Source organism: Gigantopelta aegis, chromosome 2 (genome assembly GCF_016097555.1).
Source record: "Gigantopelta aegis isolate Gae_Host chromosome 2, Gae_host_genome, whole genome shotgun sequence".
Lineage (NCBI taxonomy): Eukaryota > Metazoa > Mollusca > Gastropoda > Neomphalida > Peltospiridae > Gigantopelta > Gigantopelta aegis.
The window spans coordinates 44,741,398-44,759,676 of NC_054700.1; the positions used below are offsets into that span (position 1 = coordinate 44,741,398).

The 18,279-nt window shown below is 39.2% G+C and overlaps 3 protein-coding genes across 3 annotated transcripts in view; 1 reads left to right on the top strand and 2 right to left on the bottom strand.

The window, feature by feature from the left end:
• Positions 1-1,940: 1,940 nt before the first annotated feature.
• On the bottom strand, positions 1,941-5,271 carry LOC121378554 (cholesterol 25-hydroxylase-like protein). The gene is made up of 2 exons (XM_041506785.1): positions 4,681-5,271; positions 1,941-2,892 (listed from the first exon to the last, which is right to left on the bottom strand). Exons 1-2 carry the CDS (start codon positions 5,113-5,115, stop codon positions 2,458-2,460), a joined length of 870 nt encoding a protein of 289 aa, XP_041362719.1. The 5' UTR covers positions 5,116-5,271; the 3' UTR covers positions 1,941-2,457.
• Positions 5,272-8,465: 3,194 nt separating this feature from the next.
• On the bottom strand, positions 8,466-9,956 carry LOC121388674 (zinc finger MYM-type protein 1-like). The gene has a single exon (XM_041520123.1). It carries the CDS (start codon positions 9,954-9,956, stop codon positions 8,466-8,468), a length of 1,491 nt encoding a protein of 496 aa, XP_041376057.1.
• Positions 9,957-12,066: 2,110 nt separating this feature from the next.
• Positions 12,067-18,279, top strand: part of LOC121386188 (protein SMG5-like) — a 74,278-nt gene continuing 68,065 nt past the window's right edge. The window contains exon 1 of the mRNA XM_041517023.1: positions 12,067-12,251. Within this exon, the coding sequence (XP_041372957.1) occupies positions 12,184-12,251 (68 nt within the window). The 5' untranslated portion in view covers positions 12,067-12,183. The remainder of the gene's footprint in view (positions 12,252-18,279) is intronic.

Sequence of the window (18,279 nt, forward strand, 5' to 3'; positions counted from 1 at the left end):
ATTAAATACCCGGTAGTTGTTTTCAGTTATTATTGCTATTGCATGTGTGAAGTTGCTTTAAAAAACACACACACACACACACACACAAAAACCCACACAATAACCCTAACCCTTGTATACAATTTTTATATATATTTATTACTTACCATAATACATCCATTTATACACGATCAGTTAAGAGTCTTCTCACCCCCCCCCCCCTCCCCCCATATCTTTTTTACAACTACAAATGTGATGCATTTTCTGTAGAGTTAATATATTTTCTCTCTAGATCTGTCTCCACAAGATGCCCACAAGCAATCAAGTAATTTTGTTATTATTAAGTGGCTTGGACACAAATATAACTCTATCTTGCATCAAAGACGTCTTAGGCGCCATGCCATTACAAGGTAAGAGGAATCTAGGTCAATCATTACAATTAACGTGGAAAGTGAATTTCCCCACATATAATCCTAACCTTATTCTTGGTCCTAACCCTAACCCTGACCCAAACCTTTCAATACTATCTAATCCTGATATATACTGAACAAAAAAAGAAACTTCCGATTTGTACATATAGTATTTGTTGTGTTAAAAAATTCATTGTGTAATGAAATTATATAGGTAGTATTAGTCTTGAGCTGTATTATCAGGATTCATGAATTTTATCGATTATGTTTGCACTGTTAATCGTCGACAACGTGAAATTCAATTTGTACGTGCATGCATGGTTCGACATGTCCCGTGTAGTATTCGGTCAATTTGTTTTACTTGACTTACTGACACTGTTGTCAAGTGAACAAAAACGCTTCAAAATTTGTAAAAAAAATTAACGTTTTTTACATTGTAGCATTTTTAGTATGCCAAGAATACCCAATAAGTTACGCGAACGGGCGATTGGCATGCTTGATGCTGGCATGTCGACAGAAGACGTTGCAAGGCATGTTGGGAGTTCTAGTCGAGCGATACGAAATCTTCGCGTAAGACAGGAAGCACCAACGACTTGCCACGTCGTGTTACAACGCGTGGTCAAGACCGCTATATCATGAACACGCATTTGCGCAATCGATTCCAAACTGCTACTGCTACTGCTGCTAACACACCTGGGCTTCATAATAACCGTAATCGTCTGCGGGAGAACGGTTTGCATGCACGACGTCCTTACGTCGGATGCGTTTTAACGCAACGTCATCGTCTAAATTGTCTTAATTGGGCACGTGTACACACTCGTTGGATACGCCGACGCTGGAATACCGTTCTTTTTTCGGATGAATCCAGATTTTCTTTACAACGTGGTGATGGCAGGGTGCGCGTCTACCGTAGGAGAAATGAACGCTATGCTGACTGTTGTGTTCTTGAACGAGATCGTTTCGGGGGTGGGGGTTGTGTCATGATCTGGGCAGCCATTGCCCATGGTTATCGTTCACCACTAGTCGTCATTGATGGCAATTTAAATGCTCAACGTTACCGCGATGACATTCTCGCTCATCACGTCATTCCTCTGTTCCATAACAACGCCAACATCTCGATTTTTCAGCATGTTGGATACGGCGACGCATGCCACCTCTCATACAGCTAGAGACACTGTAAATTTTCTTAGGACAAATAACATTGATTTCATTGATGACTGGCCCACTAAAAGTCCTGATCTCAACCCCATCGAGCATGCCTGGGATAGTCTGGACAGACGATTGAGGCGTCGTCCCAACCCACCCGCTAACGTCAACGAACTTCGTCAAGCGCTCATTCAGGAATGGAACAATATTCCACAGGCAGAAATCAATACTTTAGTCAATTCTATGCGCCTGCGATGCACTGCAGTGGTCAATTCAAGAGGTGGTCATACCAGTTATTAAGTGGGTGTTTTTATTTTTAACCCCTACCACACTTGGTCAAAATTTCTCCCAGTTTCTGTTAACCTATGGCCATGATTTTTGCACCAAACGATGCATCATGGAACACTTTAAACGCATATATAACAATTATTCCCCCGGTTTGTTTTCATCAAGTTATGTTCAAGCAAAGTTAGCGGAAGTTTCTTATTTTGTTCAGTATATATTGTATAGAACTGGGGGAAAATTTGTAAATTAGACAATGTTTGGAATAGTTTTAATGATACTTAGTACGGTTTGGTCAGCGTATCACTATGACGTAGGTGGGTGGAAAGGACATTTTATTTTCTCTAGATCCCATATTGGTAAAGCCTGTCTCCATTCCCCCAGGAAAGACAATACTCCCTTTTATTAATATGGATCCCCCTACCTCCTACAAAATGTCGCCTACTCAATGAAAAAAAATAAAAATAATAATCAAATCATTAAATTACTGTTTTCTGCAGTCTATTTTACCCAGACCCAACTGACCCTCACCCCCCCCCCCCCCCCCAAAAAAAAAGTAAAAAAAAAGTAGGAATTTTACAACATAAATTCAGAACAAAATAGTGCCTATAAGGTACCGATATTCTACCAGCATGCAAACCTAACCCCTTTTTTTGTTCTCGCGATAACGTAATTCGTAAGCAAGCAACTCTTTGCTTTTTGACCCTCCCCTTCTCATGGGCGGGCAGTAGGTACCAAACAGACGGTCAAAATGGTTGAAGAACGGCTGATAATTGGTCAACGGCTTTTGATGGTGCATATCATGCTTCGGAGCCCCGCCCACCAGATCGAAAGGGCACCAGTTGTGCAACAAGTATGGGAAATCGAACCCAATGTGGGCCTCGACGCTAATCCAGACGATGACGAGCATATAAGACCAGACGGTGAGAGGGTGCGACTTGAAGAACCAGGAGTTGGTGGTGGCGAACAGGCCGACGGTTATCAGCTCCCAGGGGTGTAGGTACTCGGCCACCCACACGAACGGACTGCTGTAGCGGTGGTGCAGTCCGTGAATGTGTTTGTAGAGAAACTTCACCTTAAAAAGGAAGAAGGAAAAAACAAAAAGGTTCTTGAAAATGAATTGGCTATGTCGTTAAATTCAAATTGGACTGCTGTACATAGCGGTGGTGCAGTTGGTGAATGTGTCTGTAGAGAAACTTCTTACAAAAAGAAGAAAAAACAAAGAGGTTTTTGAAAATGAATTGGCTATGTCGTTAAATTCAAAACTTCACCTTAAAAAGAGAAAAAAAAAAGACAAAAAGGTTCTTGAAAATGAAATGGCTATGTCGTTAAATTCAAAACTTCAGCTTAAAAAGTGAATAAAAAAAACCCCCAAAACGTTCTTGAAAATGAATTGGCTATGTCGTTAAATTCAAAGCTTTACCTTAAAAAGGGAAGAAAAGACAAAAAGGTTTTTGAAAATGAATTGGCTATGTCGTTAAATTCAAAACTTCAGCTTAAAAAGTGAAGAACCCCCCCCCCCCCAAAAAAAAAAAAAAACGTTCTTGAAAATGAATTGGCTATGACATCAAATTCAAATCATTAAAAATTACAGTACTTAAGTTTCCGCTGCCCAAGCGTCTCAAGAATCCTGATGTTACATATCCTTCAACGTTTCCTACTTTAAAAAAAGATAAGAACTTATTTAAGAATATATTAGACTAACAAAAATGCTCAGAAACCTGTTGCAATCTGTTGTAGGTCATAATTATGATGACTGGACTTATCTTTTAAGTCGTGAAAGTAAGAGATTAGTGTGACCATAGCAATTAATCCCAAACCAACGATAATGGTGATAAATAGTTGTTTATTAATCGAGCGAGGGCGCGTTATAGGTAGCATATGTAGGACCTCTAACTTTTGGAACTTTAAGCACATAGAAAAAGAAAAAGAAGTTATTTAAGAATATATTACAGTAATAAAAATGTTCAGAAATCTGTTGCAATCTGTTGTAGGTCATCTGACGAAGTAAATTGTAGGCTTCACTGTTCTAATATTTTATACGAGTATTTGGTAAGATAAAGCTTAGCCGGTCATCCTAGAGGACCTAGGTAAACTGTAGGTTATTGTCTTTATGGTGATATGTACCAGTATTAATTCTGCATTACACGGTTACTGAATGAGTATTTAAGGGTTAATTAAAAATTAACCCTTAAATACTCATTCAGTAACCTTGTAATGCAGAATTAATACTGGTACATATCACAATAAAGACAAAATTAACCAGTTAGGAATAGAGTTGTAATTCCTTTATTAATTAAGTTCCCCTGGCAGCGTTTCTCAATTATCACCCGTGTGTGTGTTGTATCACGGTGAAGTGATTAGAATATTGTGTAAACTAGACGACTAGTGATTAACTAATTAAGTGATTAGCTCTGGGTTGTTATTATATTGTTGTTGTTAATTAACCACTGCGGCAAGTACATTTGTCAGCGTTAGAGATACTACAGATTCCAAAGAATATTGTGTTTTGTTGTTTTCTAGTGAACTAAACGTGCTACATAGATATATATTTATATCAGATCTTATCTCTTATTACTCCTAGAGCCGGGCCACTCGGGTATTAGCCTGTCCGATACAGAGATCTAATAGATATACAGTTAGGAGAGATATTTGGATAATCGTGTTTTATTCAGTTACGGGTATTATAGGATCCCCGTGACATATACCCTACTTTTTTTGAAGAGTATATGATAACCAGGGCATTCACAAGTAAGTTAATGCCAATTTTTGGGGTGTTAAACTCTTTATACCTATTTCCTGAAAGACAAAAGAAAGAAAGAAAGAAAGAAAGTAAGAAAGAAAGTTATGAAATTTTACCGACCTTATGGTGACTCCAGTGCCATACATAATACTGGAAGTCGAAAATAAAAACACCAGCCACTTGTTGCCATAGAAACTCGTAAAGTGAGGGTGCCAATTTTGGTAGATCTGTGGGCGGTACCCATATCCACTGAGCAATAGATGCTGGTAGGATCAACAGAAGATGATTGGCAGCTGTCAGAAACAGGGTGTCGCGGTAGTTAAATCCCGTAACCACTTTTCCCGGTTGAATTTTGTACTTTTTATACCACGACTGTTTGGTGCAGAATAAGTCCATGGCAGTGAAGGGGAGACATGATCCTAAATAAAATGCCATGGAAAGGATCACGGGAAACAAAGGAGAAGAGATGTACTCTTCATATCCAATCCTTAAATCCCAGATCGGTTGTAGAAGTCGAGTGTCGTCTGCTTCCGTCAACATGGATACATTTGACATTGCGTCCTCTTGTTACACACTTCTTGTTTGTGTTGTAATAGTTACAGCTGACTTTCTTGTTCTCAACAGTAAACAAACATTAACTTAACAGTAACCGTTCTGTTTATTGTTGCACTGTAACTGTACGTAAGCTAAATATATGATGACGAAGACGGGGTCTAGAAACAGACTAAAGCCGTAACTAGACCATTGTAAAGGTCAATATTCACTGCAAGATAAATTAAGCATGGCCTACTTTTAATACGCACGGGGAGCGGGATGTTGACGATAAAGCGCTCGCCTAGAGTACACTGGGTCAGTGGAGCCACTAGACCTTTCCCCACTATGATATCTAAGTAAAAGTGAATCTGGGGCCTAAAACATTAATTATGTGCTAATCGGTAACAAGTAGCCTGTGGTAGCAGCGGGTTTCTTCTTTAATACTTTCGACCAAATGTCACCATGAAACCGTATTGCTGTCGCAGGGGCTGATCTAGAATTTTCTAGCGGGAGGGGAAATGGTCCCCCAAGGGTGGTTGTAGCATGTTTCTTTATGGGAATTGCAGTTGTTCGGGCCATACTCCCCTGGAATGGTTTTTGATTTTTTAACAAAAAAAATTGATTTCGCTAGGAGCAGTGACGTTTCGAGCCCAGATACATCCACCCTATGCTGCACACGTTCTGACACCGGAATGCTTTAACTTATCATGGGGAAATAATCATTCACTGACCTAGAGGATCTTTTGATTGGCTTCCACTCATAGCGAGTTTTAATGACTCAGTGGGTAGGTGTAAGGCCAATACACGTTCTGTCTCACTAACAACTAACCCATGGCCACCGTTCTGGACAAACACCCGTAATAATTGATGTGTGTGCTTAGGACAGCGTGTTTGAACCTGAGTTGGATATGAGAAGGAAAAGAAGCTAAAAGCAGATTTGTACAACGTCTTGGAAGTGACGATCTTTATGGAAAATATGTATCATCCTGAGACTGGGTGACTCATGCCAGCAGTCTATTTTCTAAACATCCCTTTGACTCGGCTATATACTGAGATACCATTTTGAAAATGTTAGTGGTTTAATTGTTCAAACTCATTGCTGTATAAGTCTGACCTATATATAACCCTAATTAAAACGTGTTAGGTACGCTTCGTTAAATAAAACACTTCTGCCTTCCTTCATTGACATTGCCGTCGGTGGACCCATTGGGCTATTTCTCGTTCCAGCCAGTGCACTACGACTGGTACATCAAAGGCTATGGTATGTGTTATCCTGTCTGTGGGATGTTGCATGTAAAAAATCCTTTGCTGCTAATCGAAAAGAGTAGCCCATGAAGTGGTGACAGCGGGTTTCCTTTCTCAATATCTGTGTGGTCCTTAACCATATGTCCCACGTCATATAACCGTGATTAAAATGTGTTGAATGAGTCGTTAAATAAAACAATTCTGCCTTCCTTCATTACCGTAATACTAGGTTCAGACTGTCAACTGCCAGCAGAAAGTTGGCCAACTCGACAGTTGCGTTGAGTTGTGATGGGTTCAGACTAACAACTGGGCGTCGCCAACGGCATTGAGTTGTAATGCGCGCTCAAACTAGCATCAAATGTCGGGCCCAATCAACCCCTGCAATTGCCCACGGCAATCGGTAGTGCCGTGGAGATTGCCGTGGAGTTTTTAATTCTCCACGGTACTTTTTTGCCTTGGACTATATTTAGGTTTTTTTCATTGGCATGTTTTTTTGTAGTTCTTTTGCCGTGGACATTCTCTTAATTGCAGGGGTTACACAATTCATTTTTGAATAGGATACTGCCGTCGTAGAAGTCGTATGCGACGAAAATCGTGTTGTAAAGGCGCTCAGACTAACAACTGGACCGTCGAAGAAGTGACAACAGAAACAAAGTTGGCCACGTTTCTGCTGGCAATTGGTAGTCTAAGCCTAGCATAAGAACAAAACCATTAGGTCCGTTTCAGTGGGATGCCAGTTGCCAAATTCTGTTTCGGTATTAAAAATATTGTCAAATTATCACTAACTTGTTGAACTTTTAACCGAGTACAGATATATGTTGATCACAAAGTAATTAAACCCAGCTAACGTCTAGTCAAATTTATCTGATAACATTAGGACCTATTCACCTTTTTAAACTTAGTAATCAGTAGACTACACGTGTATCACGCTGTCAAATGCACTTACGATTTTTATTAAGATTATCAACGTTGCATAACGAGTTGACTACATAACACCCAACGGATGTGGTTATACAATATTTTATCTTTCAAATAGGCCAACATGGTAAAATTAAAATCATTGTAGTGGATGGAGTAAAAATCGTCTGATATTGAGTTACGTAACATAGGCGTCGGATTATCTATGAAGAACTAGTTATACATTGGGCTAATTCGCCTTTTAACTGAGGGGAGGAGAATATAATATTGGCGGGGGAGGGGGGGGGGGGGGCCCATTGCGTCCACCGCACATATGCGTATTATTGTTGAACAGTTCCTCAGTGGCGTAGCGTGTTGCCAGCGCCCGGGGCAAGGCAAGTATTGCGCCCCCTAACCAGTGGACCGTTAGCACTCCCCCGCGTCCCTTCCACCAGTCAAGAATTTTGCGCCCAGGGCAACAGCACTAGTGGCCCCGCCCACGCTACGCCACTGCTTGAATTCCTAATACATGTAGTAGGTTCCCGCTTCAAGTATTTGATTTAACGCGTATTATCATAATTTTAAGCTTACCGTTTTAAGGGTTTTTTTTGTTTTGTTTTTTGGCCAAACAATGTGGCTTACTTAAATAAACACGTAAAGGAATTAGGGGAGGCAGAAAATCATTACGTACGGATTCAGATAGAAAACTGTGTAGGTCTACTATGTACTTTCTAAAATGTTTAGCCATTGATTCTTGGGGTAACCACTGTTTGTGCCCAGTGGCAGCACATTAGGCCTATAATTATATGTGGCATCGACTAATTTGTAGTTATTTACAATAAATAACAGTATAAATAGCTAAATATGGCTCTTGTCTGTAAGTGTTCGGGGTGCATAGGCGTCGATCCGGTTTTAAAAGTGGGGGGGGGGGGGGGGACTGATACATATACATATAAAAAAAAAAAATTGCAGGGGGGGGGTCTGGGGGCCCTCCCCCCGAAAAATTTGGAAAATTGACCCCTTCTAGGGCTGTTCTGAGGTGTTTTCTGCTGGCTAGCCGAGCTGCTTTCTGACAAAATATTTTTCGCCTTAATTATTGTGACTAAACAACAAATGGTATATAGATACAATATAACTTTATTGGTCAAATTTCTTAATTCAAGTACAAATAATGAACATGAATAAAAACAATGGTGCCACTGATGGTATTCCATCAAGTCTTTAATGGTCTAAAATTTCCCCAAAACACTACGCCGTGTATCGCTCGATCCATCGACAAATTCAATTGCGATATCTCGTGCAGTGCACTCGGCAAGACGATTTCTGTGCACATGACAGACCATCACGTCTGCTGTGCTGCTGCCAAATGTAGATGATGCCTCATTCAGTGCCTCCAGCACGTGTGCGTAGTTGCTAAGGACGGCTCTAACGGCAATCCCACGTGACAGCCAGCGGGTTGGACAAAGCGGCTTCAGGCGTGAAGGGGAAGGGCTATCATCCATAACTTGCAGATCGAGATACAAATTTTTAAATTTGCCTGATGAGTTGTAGAAGCCGCCCAGTTCCTGCACCACGTTAAGAGCATCGCGAAGGAACGGTGCACTCTCGATGACCTTCGCACAGATGAGGTGCGTGATGTGTGCACCGCAATGCGTGTAGTTTGCCAGTGGTTGTACTTTCTTGATCAGTGCTTGGCAGCCTTGGTATTTGCCCGACATATTGCTGGCTCCGTCATACGTTTGCGCTCTCAGATGCGTGATTGGGAGGTTGAGTCTGAGCAACGCGTCTTGCAGCATATTGCTGAGGCTGGCACCAGTCGTCTCAGATACGCTGTACAGACCGATAAAGTCCTCGTGAACGTCGTAAGCGTCGTCTATATATCGCACGCATATTGCCTCCTGTTCAACGCCTTGGATGTCTTGGGTTCCGTCGACAATGACTGCAAAAAGGCCCACGTTTTTGCAAATATTTCGCAGCACCATGTGTGCCATGATTTTTAACAGTTCGTTTTGCACGGCAACGCTTGTGTATGAAGTTGTGCGTGTCAACCACCTCTGTAACACGACGTCATCGTTGCTCCGCAGCTCTAACAACTTCATGAAGTTACCGTCGCTCGACTCTTTGTCGCGTATTGCCAGTCCCTGCTGCGCTAGATACTGGACGGTCGTCACAATCTTCAGCAGAGCGTTGCGCGCCTTCGTTTGTTCTTCAAGATGGTGCGTACTTAACTGTGCGTCAACGTCGTTGTTGGAAGACCGGAATTTCAGGTTGCTATGAGAAATCATATGTGCAGATGTCTTTTCGTGGATTTTGAATTTCTCAATTGCCTTCTTCCAGTTGCAAAATCCCTTGGAAACAAATGTGTCCTCTGAACACCGCGCCATGCCGGCCAAGTCCATGCATGCTGCTTTAGCACAAGTAAAGCAGAGTACTCCGCTAACGTTAGCGTCAAAGTGGAGCCATGGAAAGCTATCGAACCACGCGCGCTGAAAACATAGCGTTCGTTTAGCGAGCCGTTGCACCGGCATGCAGTTGACGTCCCGTGGCTGGTACAGCACTGGCGGTAAGATGGGCAACCGTGTCTGAGAAGTGACGCTTTTCTCTGTTTTTTCTTTAACATCTTCACCAACAACTTCGACATTTGAATCCGGTGTCGTCCCTACTCGCAACAGAGTCTGGGCATGGCGTGGTATGACAGTGAAGAACTTTTTAATGTCCATGGTAGTTTTTCTACGGTATACTATCTCCGTTAGCGTTTCGTCCTGGACGATGCAGTTTGCCAAATAACCTGCGTGTAATTCATCAAATTCGAATTGTTGTATCAAATAGCATGTCAAAATAACCGGATATAAGCCTATGGGTACAATGATAATTGACGAATACATTGTATGCAAAATATTCGTTATTAGATTCCTGGAGACTGGAGTAGTTGTTTTTCCGACGATATAACCACGGCCGGTCTATAACAACTAAACTAGTGACCATTCCGCCATGGAACCGTGGGCTGACGATGCCAGAACGCGGATCCATGGTGGACGTGCCTGAACCGTTTTGGATAGGGGCACGCGAAAATAGTTCCCACTCCCACTAGTGACCATCATCTACCTAGCGCGCATGCGCTATTGGTAGTTTGATCCGATGTCCTTGTTTCAAAATAAAATAAACGCATTTTTTTCAGAATAAATAAAAAATAATAATAATTAAACAATATTATTTACTTGACAAATTAACAAATATCGCTAGTAACCATTATTTATATAACTTTCGTTCCGTCTTTCCTTTACGTGTTTTATTTTATTATTAATTTCAAATGTCTTTTATTGGGTTTTTCAAATTATAAAAAAGTAGACGCCAGTACTGAACATTTCTGGTGTTACATTTTTATAGACTTTCTGCCCCAACACTTGGGTATAATTATTTCAAATTACACATCACTACCTAAGTTTATAGATTGATATTTCTATTGATGATGAAAGGAGAGAGAGAGAGAGAGAGAGAGAGAGAGAGAGAGAGAGAGAGAGAGAGAGAGAGAGAGAGAGAGAGAGAGAGCATATATATTATTATTCAAAATAGCATATACACTTAGTGACATAATGCTAAGAGTAAATCAGCAATACCTGTTATTTATATGAAGTTCGAAACCAATTAGTCAATTTCAGTATAAAAGAAAGAACCATTAAGTTTTAATAGTTATTTTTACTTAACCAATAACGCATATTTAGATACCGTATAACCGGAAACATTTCGAGGTTTTTCATTTTCGAGGTTTGGTAAATTTGAAATGGGCGTGTTTTTATTTTCATGTTTTAGCAAATCTGGTTTGCGAAAATTTTGTTATTGTTGTTAATTAAAAGTTTAACATCGGCTTCGAGTGCTTAAAATCGCCGGAGCATAACGTGAAACTCAATTGCAAGTGGATAAGGCGGTATCCTATTGGCGAGACAACTGATGACAAGACGTTTATTTAAAGCCAATTACGATTGGTGTGAGAAGTGTTCTAAGTCAGACAGTGTGGTGTTTGATGTTTAATCTGAGCTGGACATGTTTATTCATACTCGTATACAGTAAGCTGGCTCAGTCTACTCTCTTGTAGTTTCCTGTGGTCTGCGGTGCTCTGCACATGGCAGGAAATATCAGGAAATAAAGTATTTCGGTAAATAGTTATTTTAATAATTTTATTATATAGTGGGCACAATGAATATTTGTGATTTATTTGGGGATATCTTCAACTATTTTCAAGGTTTAAAATAAAAACTACTACAAATAGATTGTAAAATAATTAGTATATTTACTACCAGTCTAGTGTAGGAACATAAGAGCCGGCACTCCAAGGCGAAATGCCAAATGGTGATCAGTTACGCTATATATACTAGAAAATATTTGTTTCGTCTGAAAAAAGTGGGGGTGGGGACATTTCCTATGCTGTCCCCCCCAAGCTGAAAAGTGAGGGGGACGTGTCCCCCACCGATTGACGCCCATGTCGGGGTGTAGGCCTGTGATTAACCTCCGGCCTGATGCTTGGTCAGTCTGTGATCGATCCCTGTCGGTAGGCCCATTGTGAATTTATTTCTCGTTCCAGTGAGTTCACCACGACTGGTATATCAAATACTGTGGTATGTGTTATCCCTCGCTACCAATGGAAACATGCAACGGGTTTCTTCTCTAAAACTATTTTAAAAATTGATGATTAATAAATCAATGTGCTCTAGGGTGTCGTTAAACAAACTAACTAACTGGTATCTCCATTTCATATTTGGCGCTTCGTCATCTCAGCAGTTCTCGTGTTTTCTCGTGAACATCACATGACACAAATAGAAACAACATGGAGTTCACAGAAGAAGATAACCTGCAGAAAACTAAAATAACTTGCAGGTTTTGATTTGTATAACACCATTTCACTCCATTAACACGTGAAATGGTGTTTCTAGCTAATATACGGCCGAAGAGATGAAGAAAGCTTTCGCAACTGGTCACGATCACAAACCAGATGTCGATAAAGCAAAAAGAGTTTACAGGTATCACGAAATTATAAATTTCCTTGAACAATTCGTCGGGAAGTGGTACACTTTCTAGTTGTTTTTGAAAATATCAATATGGTAAAATACCTGCCTATCCCGTTTCAATAATACATACAGGCTTGCAAGCGGGCCCTTATTTTCCTTATTTTTTGACAGCAGCCCTAATATTCCTTATTAAAGTTTCAAAATCCTAAAAAGCCCAAAGTTTTTGGTGAAAATCCTAAATTTTAAAATTTTAATTTTTTTTGATAAATGCAACATAAAATAAGTGTTGGAATTAATTAAATCTAGCCTTAGTATACCTTCAGATAATGAATATGTTGAATTAAAGGGACACACCCTAGTTACGGCTATTTGTTAACCATTACGGCGTTGTTTTTCGCTATTAAACCCCATTTTTTACAAATAAAATTGCACTTTACTTACATTTTATTATTTAGAATACACATTTCCATTCACCTGAAGTGCTTTTTGGTAATCCTGATGTTTGTAAAACCACGAAATGCATTTTTTGCATTTTTTCACAAGACATTCTGTCGAGAAAAAACAGTTAAGCAAGCGAGGTCCAATCTATTTTTAATGTCACAGATGTTGGTATATCACGTGACCGTTATCATTTTGGTTCAGTTTGTTTTCTCATGCACGGTTCGCGCAATCAACATCGATTTGTTGTTGTTCATTTGTGAGATTTTTCTTCACATTTCGTGAACATTTTCAGTAACAATAAAGTTCAGACAAGTAAGTGTTTCAATACAAAACGTTACAAACCCTTAAAACCAATAATTTTGCTAAGTCTTACGATATCTGGAGAGGGGATACAACCAGGACAGAACAGTTGGAACATGTCCAGCAGCGCCCTCAATAGTTTAAGAAGTAGCAGGCTACAACAGTGATGATAGCAGGGGGCAAAGCGGGGGGTCTGGGGGCCCTCCCCAAGAAACATTTGAAAAATCGAACCTCTGAAATGCATTCTCATGGCCTCTGTTAGCGCAAATCAGTCACCATCCATTAAATGCAACTGAACAATTTTACTCGAAAAGTAGGCGGCGGCAAAAGCTGTTTCAGGCGGCAATTTGCCGCCGGAGACCGGGTACTTTTGAGGGCTCTGGTCCAGGAGAGGTGAAACGAACGCACCCCAAGTCTGTGAAATTTGTCGTAACGTAGGCATTGTTGTGCTTCGAGCGACATCTACCGGTGACATCAGAATACTAACTTTCAAAATTATTTCAAGCAATTGTGACATGGGGATTCCCATGGTATTTATCGATATAAAACCTGCTTTTTCACTCCATTTGATAAAAACGTGATCTAAGTGTGTTACAGGTTTGTAGATTAACCAAATTATAATTTATTTTCGCTGGATGGAACTAGGGTGTGCGGCTTTAATGTATTTCTCAGAAGACATCTTGGTGGTTATCAGCATCATATTCAGCATGGATTTGCACCATATCAGATTACTTTAATCTGGTTGTATTGATATGCTGAATATCGCTGTTGATGACCATTGACATGATCTTCTGAGTTGGTAATTAGCTTTTGAATTTATGTTCTCCCTGGAGGTGAGTACAGAATGTTTTTCTTTTATATTGATTATTGAATTTCATTCCTTATTTTTGTGAAAAAATTCCAAAAAATTCCAAAAAATAGCCCTTATTTTTTAAGAATTTTTGCCCTAAAAAAAGCCCTTATTTTTCACAAAATCTTGCTTGAAAGCCTGTACATATACTTTTAACCCGTATATCTAGCACACAGGCACGGCGGAGCAGGGGGTGGCTGGAGGGCTCTAGCCCACCCCCCAATAATTATGAATCATAAATATTATTGGAAGTAGAATTGTGCCCACGATCTCAATCAGCCCTCCAATATCTACTTGCTTCCGCCTTCCGCCGTGCCTGGCAAAGTTAACATTTTTAAACTGCTAGAAAGTAATCAAAACAGAATTATAAAAAAATTAAATTAAGTTTGTTTTGTTTAGTGACAGTACTAGAGCACATTGATTAATTACTTATCAGCTGTTGGATGTCAGAAATTGTGTAATTCTAACACATAATCATCAGAAGAAATCTGTGACATTTTTCCTAATGCAGCAAAGGAACTTTTTTATGGACTTTCCCACAGACAGGAAAGCACGTACCAGTCTTTGACCAGCTGTGGTACACTGATTGGAACAAGAAAACCCCCCAATCAGTTGAATGGATTGACTGAGGTGGTATAAAAAATAAATGTAAGAAGGTTCAGAAATAAGTTAAATAAAATATATAATATGTTGATTAGAGCCACAATGACACAAGACACACCTATGGTTTGCAGAAAGAAAGATTCGAATATATGTGAAAGGTAAGTTAAAATATAAGAAATGCTAAAAAAAAAAAAAAAAAAAAAAGTTAGAGCAAGAATAGAGTCACTCATATTAAATAGACTTTCATATTTTCCACCCTTTGAGGGGCGAGATGTAGCCCAGTGGTAAAGCACTCACTTGATGCGCAGTTGGTTTGGGATCGATCCCTGTTAGTGGGCCCATTGGGCTATTTCTTGCTCCAGCCAGTGCACCATGACTGGTATATCAAAGGCTGTGGTATGTGCTAGCCTGTCTATGGGATGGTGCATATAAAAGTATAAAAGATCCCTTGCTGCTAATCGAAAAGAGTAACCCATGAAGTGGCGACAGCAGGTTTCCTCTCTCAATATCGTTGTGGTCCTTAACCATATGTCCGACGCCATATAACCGAAAATAAAAGGTGTTCGGTGCGTTGTTAAATAAACAATTTCTTTCTTTTTCCACCCTTTGACGTAATGAATTGGTGTTGTCAACTGAATATTGCATTAAACACTATAAATGACGTAGTAAACAAGTAAAACTGCATTTTAAAGGCGCAGATCCTAGTTTTAGTGAATAAAAATGGACATAAGTTTTGTTAATGTACAAAGTATAAAATGTATAAAGTTAAAACAAAGTGATGTTATAACAAAGTCATTGATGCACAGGGCTCGAACTTGAGAATTTGGGTCCCCACTGCAGTTAATTGTTTTTTTTTTACCTTGGTTAAACTGCCCACTGATGGCAATTTTGCAGCAAATAAACATGAATGAAAGGTTATTTTGCTGTATGTAGACCTATTTCAAATGTATTAATGTTATATACTGTCAAGTAATGTACACCCTGGATGTATACATTTTGCCATCATTGAGGTGCTTTACGAATATCAACAAAGTGCTGTAGGTGATGCTTCTGACCTACGGCAATTTATATCTCAACGATGGCAATTACCGCCGTTAAGTTTGAGCCCTGTGTTTAAACAGGAAAATAACATCTGAAAATAGACTAGAGCTTGGCTGGATAACCATTACTTCTCAGTGGTACCTGTGTTTTAATTATGAAAAATGTATTTTGGGATAATACAAAAACCAGGATGCAGTGGTGCAGAAAGTACTCGCCTGCTCACCAAAGGCAAGTAAAAATTCTGATGGACAAGTTAAAAAATGTAATTACTAGTCCAACACATGAACTGTCTTTTTCTAACTGACCGTAATTTTATTTTTAGCTTTATGTTTTCAGTGTCTCTGCATAAGCTATGTCAAAATTCTAAACCATTCAAACAAACTGTTCAGAATTATTACAAAATACACAATACACAATAAACAACTTCGGAGTTCTGAACTGCTCACGCCAACCAAGATTCCTTAAAGGAGGGGACAATTAAGGCATTTGGCCTGGTATGCATATTCAACAATATATAATGTACATTATTGCTTAATATCAACAAGTATAATTAATCCTATAGTTAATTAATAAAATGGTTAAATGTGACGGCTATTATATATAACGGGTGCAGCCATTTTGTACCATCCCAGTGAATACGCCCTCTGGCGAGCTGGTGGTTATGTAATACCTAACGTGTCACGTCAGGAATTAGTGTAATAATATCCATCCTAGTAAGCCAGCACCAATTATATATTATTTTTCAATACAAAATAAACCACCATTGTCAAAGTGTTGAAATAACTGTATTATGTTTCGTACATATATTAACGCACACACTGAAACAATAATCAGAGTGTTTTCTTGGTTAATTGGTGTTTTCTTTCTGTGGCCTGTACCTGTGGTTTCTGATTGGCAGGTGTATATTTAGACGGTCCCCAGACACTGTCTAGACACACTAAAAAAATGTGCCTCTTTTATGAAGATCACAGGGTATTGTGTGATAACAGCACGGATACACCTCAAATCGTAATGGACATTATCAACAGCCCTGCTTTATTACTGTAAGTAATTCTGTAAAACCCTTGATTAAGTAGACTTTTCCATCTAAAATCACCAAACTAACCAATTATGTCGTCCCAAAGAAAAGAAAAGTATCCAGGCATTGAAATAAGTCGAGAACGGTCGTTCAGGTTACCGGGAGGTTACCACATGTTAGAAAAGTTGAGAACGGTGTTTCGTTCTCGATAAAAAATTTCAACGAATGGTAGTTTCGTTTCCGAACGTAAACCAGGCAATGCATTCAGGACTTCTGCGTTTCATTTTCTCGTCAGGAATTGCATCGATGTTCGCGCGCAAGTCACTCCGCGTTTAAGCAGCGTCCACTAAATGAATTTATGTCCGCGTTTTGTTTTCTCATACAAAATTGCACCGATGTTCGTGCGCAATTGTAAAGCAATTTTGGCAATCCGCATTTAAGCAGCGCCCACTAGATAAATTTACTTCCGGATTTCGTTTCTCGTATCGATGTTCGTGCGCACCGTTACAATTTCAGAACGACCGCGTAGTAGTAACAGATTCAATTCTAACTTTCATATAGTTGTGGAAACCTATAGGTTACCAGACTATATTTTGTAGTAACCTGTAAATGGGTTACCAGACACAATGCTTATTTCGATGCCTGGGTATCGTGAGTGGTCGTTTTTGCTCAAACATGCCCTACCAATAGTATGCATTTTTTCTTTGGATTTTTAAAAAAAGAAAAATACTATAACTCCATTTCGTTCTATTGATGCAACCTGAAATATATTTAATTAAATAGTTTATTATTCTATCAAGTCATATATGTTGTTTTACAAGTCAGGTTGATGAAAGCGAAGCGCCTTGTCGTAAATTAGAGTGTTTGTTTACACTGTGCATAGAGGAGATGGACGGAGTTGACGTCACTTCGCCCCAAGCTATACCATCGGACGTCACAAAAACTAAACAAAATGGCTGCCCCCAGTTAGCAGGAAAAATCGTGGTTTTTTATTAACTCTAAAATTACGCGTTTTTCATTTGTTAAAGTGTCAGTATGTGTTGGTGGTCCGGATATTCATCTTTCCAACACATAAGGCTCTTGTTTGAGTTGACCCTACCTTTAATAATGTTTTTATCATTTGAAGTGAAGACAGTGTATATTATAATATTGTTAAACAATAATATATTATTCTATAGGTTGGCAGACTAGCATTTTAATTGGGTCTGGTCCAGTTGGGTAGTGAAATATTTTCCATTTCTGCACCCCTGAGAATGTATTTATTAACAACCCTCAATTTTTAAGCAAGTGACTGTTGCATTTTCAACCTTTTTTTGTACACTGCATAACATTGCCGTGCTTGAACTTAACAACTAAATTGCAGTAGGTTGGGGACATCACCGATGGTACAAAAGTACTGTCGTGAAGCTCCTCAATGATGGCAAAATATTTATGCCTGGTATATAAAATTTGCACATTTACAGTAGGTCTACATACAGCAAAATAACCTTTCGGACTTATTTATTTGCTACAAAAGTCTTTGTTTTAAATTGCTGTGAGCAGGCTTTAAATTTCTGTCAGTGGGCCATTTTACCCACAGCAATTTTTTTAAATTGCTGTATGATACAAATTCTTAAGTTAGAGTCCTGTAATGAAATAACTGAAAGTGTATTAATTCATTGAAATAGTTAATGGTATTGGCACAAATAAACAGTATTACATATTATATAATTATCAAAATTGTGCTTTATTTTTTACTTTCTACTGTGCTTATGTAGGGCTAATGTATTTTTGACTGTGGCTAGTGA

Bases quoted from the DNA above. Each gene is read 5' to 3' on its own strand.
- LOC121388674 (XM_041520123.1), bottom strand. From the start codon at position 9,956: ATGGACATTAAAAAGTTCTTCACTGTCATACCACGCCATGCCCAGACT.
- LOC121378554 (XM_041506785.1), bottom strand. From the start codon at position 5,115: ATGTCAAATGTATCCATGTTGACGGAAGCAGACGACACTCGACTTCTA. The intron at 2,893-4,680 runs GTCGGTAAAATT...TTCCTTTTTAAG, and splicing joins GGCACTGGAGTCACCATAAG to GTGAAGTTTCTCTACAAACA.